Genomic DNA, 9,889 nt, shown 5'->3' with positions numbered 1-9,889 from the left:
ATAGTAGGTAATCCATGAAATAGATAGGCAAAATGTATAAAATAAGAGATTCTGTTCTATTACTAGAGGGAGTTTAGAATAACTCCACTTAGCTCCGTGACCTTACTCTGGAATTATAACAGTTTAAATGAGAGCTAAGTTTAACCCATGAATTATAGTGACATTTGGGGTTAATCTCAGTGCAGTAAGTGAGAGAGAGTGTCACTGTTGGTGGATTAGGGCTTAGCTGAGAGTAATTAGTACTTTGCTCTCTTTTTTTTTTTTTTTTTTAACCAGGTAGGGGGTATTCAATAAATAACTGAATGACTACAGAAATAAATGCTCAGTAAGAGATTTACAAAATGAGTAGACAAAGTAAAACTGCATTTGAGCCATGTAGGTAATTAAGAAATTGAATTCATGGTGGGAAATAGCAGTTTGACTTGAAAATAAAGTTGTCTGTCGAAAGAACAGTAGGCATTACTTATCAAAGTGTTGGTCCTGGTCAGTTGTTTGTTGTGTCCACCCAGAAGGGAGAATTTACAACCAAGGAGTGGCTGCTTTCACTTTGTGAAGTTACTTTATTATTTATGGTTCCCTTTTAATAGTCTGCATTGTGTATTTCTTTCTTTATTCACAGTCCTTGCCTTGCTATTTCGGTGGTTGCCCCAACTCATGTATGTGCTGTTAACCAAAGCTGATAAAAGGCAGTGCATGTGGTTAGAGTTCTGCACTAGAAACACCTCAGGTGTCACTGCTGCAGTAGTAGGGGTTGTTAGATAGGATTTCGTGCCTTGATTTCTCCACCCATGATCCCCTCAGAGATGCTGATCACTGTCTCCTCTGTCACAGTCAAAGGTTTTGTGCACATTTACTGTACAGAATAATGTGGCTCTTTGGTTTTGTGTGTGGTCATAAGTCTGGCCTCTGTTAATATACAAAGGAGGCCTAAAGGTAAATTTCATTGTCACTTTAGAGACAATGTACACAATATATCGTTAGATTTTTCACTCAAAATTCACAGGCCTTTTAAAATAAGTGCTTCTCATTTCTTTCAAGGCTTCTTAGGACGCGGTGTCCTTAATAATCTTACTGACTCCCCCTTCAGGACACAACTACAAAAGGAAAGTAAATGTTCAAATTGTAAATGCCATATATGAATGAAAAATGGAGGGAAAAAAAATCAGAATGACTGTTCAAATGTTAATATGCCCATCTTTTTCTTTCCCTTTCATGTCTTGCTATTAGGTCAGTCACCATCCACCTATTTCTGCATGCCATGCCGAATCTGTGAATTTTGCTTTTTGGCAAGGTAACTTTTCAGTCTATCACTTACTTTTAGAGTGATCATATTATTTTCATTGTACGTCTTACATGAAATAGCCAGAAATTGGGAAAAGGTGAAATTCCCTGCTTAAACTGTATTAGAAAGGCTTTAAGAAATGCTAGCCTATACTTAGGTGCATGCTTCTTACTTGGATGTTCTGCCATTATAAAAATGTTCAAATGTTTCTTAAAACAAATGATTACGCTTCTCATGTACCTGCATTTCTTGAAAATAAGATATTTTTGGGGTGGAGGGGGTGTCTTTAATAAAGAAGAGTTGTACCTCAAGTAGTTTATAAAACACAAGCTAGAACACAGCTTGAAAAACTACAAGTTAAATGCTGAGCCTTGGCAGATCTTGTAAACCTGTTGTGAAAATAATTTCCAAAAATGAGCGTAACAGCAAGGATGAATATATTTACCCTGTCTTTCTCTGCTGGCATTATTACAGTATGTCGGATTTTGTGCTATTTGACTGCTAACATTGTGTTTCAAAGGAGGCGTGTTGGAGCTTTGTTTGCTGTGTAATGCTGGCAAAGATGTCAGCCAGTCACAGTACCTGTGCGGTTAGGTATTTTTGGAGTGTACACAGAACATAACTATGCCTTTTAGCTCAGTTACAATCCTTCCCCCAGAGGTTTGTCAATTCACAGTGTAGCCGTATTATAACCTTTAATTCTGTTATGATTGACTCTGCTGACTTGATTATAGTGATTACGGATGGAGCCATACTGAACAGAAACGGGAACTCTGTCATTAGTCTGGATTTCATTATTCAGTATAATTCTTTGCTTTGTAAAAAAAATACAGGGACAAGAGCCCTTTTGTTCTTAGCCGAAAAGCAGAGATGACCAAAAATTTATTCAGTAACTGAAAACTGTATAAATAAGACTAGATAGCAGCCTGTCTTACAACAAATATGTCTGATCAATTTTTATTAACATATTGACAACAGTTATCACTCAAATATTTAACACTTGCATTTAGAGACCAAAGTTCGTCTGTAAAGATGAGAGCTAAGAATTTGATCAATGAGAGAGAGTGAGATTTGGTCTTGATGATCACCGAAGACTCAGTCAGGGTACTGCAGGGATTGGAGGCTTTGTTTTGTTTTTAAATATGGCTACGTGAGCTAATAGGAGATCTAGACAATTATTTTTTCCAGTGCAAAAGCAGTTTGTAAATACGGTGATCTCTTGTTATGGGTCTGTATTAATTTATGCAGAACGATTAACATCAAGTTAATCATAAAGGTGTCAATGAGGTAAGTTCTGTGTGCAGATCTTTTCACTTACCGTATTATCTCCTCGAGAGTCTTCAGCAACATTGCCAGTTGTAGTGCTGTCATTCCACCAGACAGTGACCTTAGTTCATCTGTTCCAACATCAAAAAATCTCTTGATCATCTCTAGTGAGCCGGAAGACTGGGTTCTGACAGGGACAGTTACTTTGGAAATAGTTTTCCCTGACTTATGAATCTGACTCTTAAAAGTTTTTGAGAGGACTTTTAAACCTCTGTTATTTTGCTATTTAAACAACCAATAATGTAATTAAAAAAAATGTTTGAAGGTCCACAGCATCCTTTGAACACCTTTATTACATTGCACTTCGTGATTTTGCATTTCTTGAAAATAAAGTGGAACCCAGAAATAGAACAATTCATCTATGCCTATGGCTAAACCTGCCTGTTTCTTTTTTCCTCTTCCTCTTTCAGATGTAAGATGGAAAAACAAATTCTGGGGAAAGTCCATGGAAATTGTTCCAGTTGGTACAACACATGTAACTCTTCTACCGTAAGTGCTGCCGTCGTGCATTGCTGTTCACACACAGGCACAGGCATGCTTGCACACACTGGAGCCACATTGATCCCGATGAGAACAAGCTGTGCTGTGCTATATTAGACCGTTGGAAGAATTGGTGATTATGATTTAGTGTAAAAAGAAAGATGGGGAGGGGAGGGGAAGATTAAACCAGAAGCACTAAGTCTTCCAAAGGTTATAAAAAAACTAAAAGATGAAATAAAAAACCATCACTTCTGTGTATCCTGAAAAAAAGAAAAATTGGTATTTTCATAGTTCAGTTGAATTTGAAGCTTGATGCGTTTTGAACTCAGAGGGAAAACCTGCATGGTAGAGGAAGCTATTGCTTGAATATGGGCTCGGGGGAAGGGGTGGAGGTGGTGTTGTTCCTGTCTTTTGTACCTACATTTGTACGGAACCTAACACCATGGGGGCCTGGTCCGTGGGTGAGGCCAATAGCTATCATCACTGCATAAATAATTATTGTATGTGACAAGTAGAAGTAGTTGCATATGTGGTGTTTATTGTCCAAGGAAGTAGGAAGTCACTGTAGTTGTGTTGAGTATAGTTTAATTTGGGGTTTTTTTTAAAATAAAAATCGGCAGTGCTGGTTTGTCAGAGTGCCCACTCTAGATCAACAGTTAAGTTCCCTTAAGATTTGGCCTATATCCACCCTGTTTGCAACGAGAGGTCTAAAGGTTGAGTAGTGTTCCAATTAAATCTGTTTTCCAAAGAGAGTCCACGAAATTAATCATTCTGCCATCTGAAAATCCGAAAAAAAAAAATTAACTAACTGAAGAACCTGGCAGTCATCAGTCTAAGCAACTGAGCGTATCTTTTTCTTTTAAGTGGGTAAAATTATGATATAGGAAGATACCTAGCTAGCCTAAGCTATCTGGCTAGCATGAACTGTAGGGTGAAAGGTCTTCAGGATGTGAGTGAGGGCTCAGAGACAAGGTAACTAATAGATTCGGGCTATTAGTGGGCTGGGAACTGGAAAATAATCTGATTCATATGTGGTGTCCGTGTGCTGGTTTGTATCCCTGTGTATCTGATAGAGAATTGGGTACAAAAAAAGTACTGAGGCTCTAGGCAAAAATGAAGCATTAGTATTAAGGTTATTTTTGGAGCAAATCCAGTATTTTTAGCATGTGTGATGGAGCATGTGACCTGCAGGTAGGGACAGGAAAACAAGTTACTGTGGGGTAAACTGGTCATGTATCTGCTAGTCTGTAAAAACTGGCCTCGTGCACGCTCTCAGAAAGCAGCAAGTGATGAAGGGGAGGTGAGGAGAGATTCTAATATCCTCATGGGGTCTGTGCGAGGCAGTTGCTACTTACAAACCAATGCTTTTTAAGTCTATACTATAACCTTGCCAGTAGCAACTTGGGCTGTCAGTACCCAGAACAAATTGTAGAATATATCTCTTCCCTCAAGAAAAGGAAAGTCTTGTGTTTATAAAGCTGTTTGTAAGAACGTCCACTTCTTCCATAAAAGGTAAAATGTTGTATTACCTATTGGTAGTTGCTCATCTCTGCCTGTCTGCTGGCTTCCAGTGTGCAACCGCATCATGAACTGCCCAGTGAGAACTTTTGTTCTTGCCTGAAGCACACATATAGGCTCCTCCTTGAGAGCTTGAGCCAAGCTCATTCCACCCAAGAAGTCTTCTGATGACTCTGGTGGCCCATGTCCTTGTGTTTTCATTTGTCACTGTGATACAAGCTGTGAAATGGACATTTCAGCCAGTAGAAGATATTAGAATGATTCATTCAAACTTAAAACAGGTAAAGAGGAACAAGTAAACAGAAGACGCCAGACCAAAGTTTATAGCAGAAGTCAAAAGGGTTTTCTGGGAGACAGGATTGTTGTCACAGGGTTTGTTTTTGAGAAGGTGTGGGACAAAAAGATGAGGCATTCCAGAAAAAAACTTGGTTTGTGGTGTTTTTCTAATCAAGTTCTCTGCAGTTGTTTTTCACAAGTTTATGAGCTTATTTGAGCATGGCATGAGATTTTTCTTATATGTATTTTCCGTACAGTTTTAAAGACCATTTTGTCTGGAACAAGGTGACATCTTGCATCCATAACATCTTAAGTGGGCAAAGATGGATTGAACACTATGGAGAGATCATCATCAAAAATCTTAACGATGACACTTGCTACTGCAAACTGACTTTCGTAAAGGTAACCGCAGCAATGTCGGCAGTGCCTCTTTTGAAAACAGAGCAGGGGGTGGATGCTCCCTGCCTCAGCTCAGTACAACTGTTTACAAGCTGTGTTTTCCTATAGTTCTGTTGTAATTATCTGTGATTCTTTGAGAAACTTCTAACTCCGAAGGAAGTGCTGCTCACAAGGTAGAGGCAGAAGAGAAAGAAAAGCTACAGCTTTCTCAGGTGATTGCACCTGAGGTGCAGAAGAGTATGGGGAAAGGAAGGAATATGATGAAAAACCTACCCTGTGTTTGATGACAGAAGTAGGAACAAGGAGTCTGCTGACAGTGGCTTACCACGTGCCTCCTGGTAACCCATCGGCATGGGCTGTGGTTGCATTCATTCAGCAGCTGTAGAACCAGTGCTTATGCAGGGCCCTTCACCCAGTGCTCTTTTCTAGCCCCTGGCAGGTTACTCAGAAGAGCTTAAGTGAGAGGTTGTGATGTTGCTCAAAGCTTTTCCTTCAGTACAAGGCATCAAGATATGACTTCCTCACGAAATGCCCCCAGAACTGAAATGAAAATTAATTTTTTGGCAATAGATGACTTCTTCCTAGTAAAGGAAAATCAATGAAAACCTAAAACAATGCCAAAATTTCTAACCTGAGAAACAATTTTGCAGAGCGTGCTAGGAGACTTACCCTAACCTGCATTTTCTGTATCTGACTGCTGGAGAAAGTTTCCTTTTCTTATTCGTTCTCCTGAATACTTGTGCTTTCTTAAAAGCATTAGGGTGATACTTTCTTCCCCTCAAATCGTTATCTGAAAGTACCGTAATGTATTTGCAGAGTTGCAGTGGATGTTTAGAGTTCAATTTTAAAGACTGAGAGCCTGCAAATCTTACACCTTTGATAGTGTAAATTGTCTAAAGTGGAGATTACTGTATGACTTCCTCCTCTTCTGCAAATTTGGGGAAGATGTAGATAACTAAGTCAGGAGTCAGTGTTACCTGTCATGGGGCAAAAGTCAAGGTCAGCTGCACTTCACCTAGTACTACCCCTCAAAAAGGCAAACAAAATAAACAGTTGTCAACATTAGTATGTCAGTAAGCTGATTAATAGTACTAACAGCAGCTGTTTGCATCTGATACTGTAATGCACACCTAAATTAATAGTTTCCATTTCAGAAAACTACAGTGTGGTGGTTCTGACATGGCAAAATCACCCACACTTGATCTCTTACACACCCTTTTCCCCTTTGTTTCTTTTAATTCTAGGCAAAGTATTGGAATCCAAATGCACATGAGATTGAAGGCAGTGTCATAGATAAAGCCGGGAAAGTTGTGCATCGACTCTTTGGGAAGTGGCATGACAGTTTATACTGTGGGACGCCTTCATCTTCAAACTGCATTTGGAGAGCAAGTTAGTGACCAGAGTGGCCAGCATGCAGATCTTGAGATGTGCCTGAGAATAAGCTGACTATTTTAATCTCTTTGTTAGGCCCAACTTCTTGTTACTTCTGTGTGAAATATTAGATTTTCATCAAGCATTTAAAATTTAGACTGGAAGAATACATCATTTAAATAATGCGGAGATCTTACTCCCATGGCTTTCCTGCATTTCCCCATTCTCCCTCGTTTTCATATTTGGGCATGAAGTGGGTATTGAGGACTCTAAAAGGAAAGGCAGGGGTGAGGAGGGGAAGGAAAGGAAGCAAACCCCCTACTTTTTGTGTAGAGAAGTGTGGTTTATTTCACGTGTTAAATATTGGAGGATGGCCAACAAAGCTCAGTTGCGTAAGGACAGCCATATCTGAACTTCTCCCAAACTCGTGGGGTTTTGTCTCCTGTAGTTTGAAAAAGCAGTAAGATAGTAGCATGGCCCTCATCACAGTTGTGCTCTGATTCAGCTGAGAGAACAGAAATCTGTTTTGATGCAATGTAATTATCAAGAGGATAATTGCACATTATTAAAAACTTCTTATTCCCTCAAACTGAGACCGTGGTTCAGAGATAAACGGATGACTGAGGGGAGTTTGGAATTTTCCTTCTAAAGATAATAGCATTTGTTTGGAATTCTGAATGTACTCTTTTCTTCTGTAGATCCAATGCCTAAAGATTATGAACAGTGGTATGGATTTACTCAATTTGCACTGGAGTTAAATGAACTGGACCTGCAGACTAGGTCATTACTCCCATCTACTGACACACGTTTCAGGCCAGACCAAAGGTAAGAAGTTTTCCCTCTTAAATATCTTCTTCAAATAGTTCTTAAGCTTCTGTACACTTACTTTACCCTAAGCTCAAAATATTTTGTGTAAATACGTGCAGTGTGTTTCCATTCCTACATTAATGTGCATCCAGGACAGATGTTTTTATCACTTACCAAGAGATGGTCTAGTCATTGTGGCTCAGTTTTACCTAAAATTGGCTCTTGGATACTTCCAGATAAGTGCCTTTCCAAAGATGTTAAAACTTCAGGTACTGGATGTTGAGTGTATTGTGTTTGAATGGCCAAAACCTGAGACGCTTGACACTTCTTTCTGTGGTGCCTTTTCTTCTGTTGTGAACTTCCAAGAGAAAGAATACAATATAATGACGGCTCTGAGCCTGTTAGGAGAGTTACTCTTCCTTCCGTTCTTTCTGGTAGGGCACTGGGCTGCAGATGTAGCTGTTTGCCTTTCAAACCCTGTGAACTGCCTGCTGTATAGATGAGACTCTGGAGCTCTAGAGAACCTGGCAAAGATGGGGGGACAGGGGCACCAACTGTATCTCTTATCACTGCTGCTGCTACAGGTTTCTGGAAGAAGGGAATATTGAAGGAGCTGAAATGCAAAAGCAAAGGATCGAGCAGCTACAGAGAGAACGACGGAAGGTGCTGGAAGAAAACAATCTAGAGCACCAGCCTAGATTTTTCAGGTACTGTGTAATTATTAGTACATACTATCCTTTACTGAAATTCTTCTTATAGATCTGGTTCTAAACTGCCAGAGAGGCAGCTCCAGTTTATTCCAGGTTTCTTCCATATTCCTGATTTTTGTACTTCGACAGTGTGGAACACTCCAGACTTAGTTAAAATGTGGGATTATATATTGCTTTTCATTAGTGCATCCCTGAATTTCTAGGGTTTTTGCCTTGATGGCGATTGATATTTAGTCTATGTTTGAATTTGCCTCAGGGAATGTAGCATCTTTGATTCTTTCAAGCCAGGTGAAGTATCTGGATTTAGCTTAATTATCTCTGCTGAACTGCCGAAATTAGTGGGATCGTTTTGTGCGCAGTTCTGCGGTGGGAGCCTTTCATTTCCAGGGCTATTTTTTAATGTCTTCCCTATGTAACGGGGAGAGAATTAACATTCAGAAGGCATGTTATATCTTCCTACTGTAAATCAATTAACAGGAGACTTTAGCCATAGAAAGGCAAAAATAAATGCTCGTGAGGATGTGGCCTTTTGCCCTCCAGCTTCTCTGCTCTCCTGCAGTGAAAGAGTTGGAGCCAAGGTAAATGTTGCATGGGCCTGTGTATCACAGTTAACAGATCTGAGGTCCTAATTTTTTTCTGGATACATGGGTACTGTGCTTCTGAGGAACACAGAAACATTTAAAATCAGTGCAAAAATGGGACTGGCTCAGACCACGACACGTCTGACGAGCTGGTGAGCTAACTCATCACATGCCAGTCACACCTAGTAAGGAGAAGCAAATGTTGTTTCCAGCAGGCTAAAAAGACAGGACAAAGGCAAAGTCTAATACTTTGTGGTTGTATGTTCACAATGAGGGATGTGAACGTGGATGAGGATTTAAATCCTCAGAGTGAGGATTTGAAAATTGTGCTGTAAATTTAAATAACGAAATAGAAAATGTAATTACTATATAGCAAAAATGTTACCTAGTGTTGGATATGAAATCTGCATTTGGCTTTTCAATAGTGATTTCTCTCTTCAACAAAGCACAAGCCTTGATTTACTTAAAATAAGAGTCTGCTGTTACGCCAGAAATGGTGTACAGTAGATTAAAAGCAGACGGATTCCTTTGGGGTACGGTACCTAGTGCCACGAGTCTCTCTCTTGCCGGAGAGCTATAGGCTCTCTGTATGCAATAACCGTGGTGAGGCATCTGTGGAGGGGTAGAAGGAAAGTTTCCGCTTTCCACTCAAAGCTGCCTTTGAGGCCACGAAGTAACCCGGGACCGCAGTTTTAAGTGCAAAGCACTGGCACATGGCACTGAAGTAAGAGTGCTGATCTCAGCTGAACACTCGGCTGCTGAGGTGCATCTCCAAGGCCCCGTGCAGACGTACCAGACTCTCCCGGCTGTACTGTCCTGTTAAAGGCTGTACTGAGTTGCACCGCATCTGGTTCACGGGCTGGGTTGGCTATCTGAGCGTAGTGCTACGGTGCGTTACGCAGCAGGTAGATGGAAAATACACGCTTAACACTTTGGGCGTTTGTTTAATCTTTCATAGGAAATCCAACGATGACTCCTGGGTGAGCAATGGAACCTACATGGACCTTAGAAAAGATCCTGGGTTTTCCAAACTGGACAATCCTGTCCTCTGGTGAAAAAGGAGCTAAGTGAAGATATTCTGTGCTGTATTCTTGGATCTGTTAAAAGAAGTATCTATAAAATATATCTCTATATATATA

At 40.1% G+C, this 9,889-nt stretch overlaps 1 protein-coding gene across 1 annotated transcript; it reads left to right on the top strand.

Annotated features, from left to right (window-relative positions):
* Positions 1-1,227: 1,227 nt before the first annotated feature.
* Positions 1,228-9,805, top strand: LOC104512297 (oxysterol-binding protein-related protein 3-like; the record flags this gene model as incomplete). Its single annotated transcript, XM_010155222.1, is given in 7 exon segments — positions 1,228-1,291; positions 3,019-3,112; positions 5,140-5,284; positions 6,526-6,670; positions 7,351-7,477; positions 8,044-8,166; positions 9,709-9,805. Coding segments are annotated over 7 exon segments (795 nt in total), but the record flags the coding sequence as incomplete, so codon positions are not given.
* Between the last annotated feature and the right edge of the window lie 84 nt (positions 9,806-9,889).

Source organism: Eurypyga helias, unplaced genomic scaffold (genome assembly GCF_000690775.1).
Source record: "Eurypyga helias isolate BGI_N326 unplaced genomic scaffold, ASM69077v1 scaffold42060, whole genome shotgun sequence".
In the NCBI taxonomy this organism is placed as follows: Eukaryota; Metazoa; Chordata; class Aves; order Eurypygiformes; family Eurypygidae; genus Eurypyga; species Eurypyga helias.
This window is presented reverse-complemented; position numbering and strand designations above follow the sequence as displayed.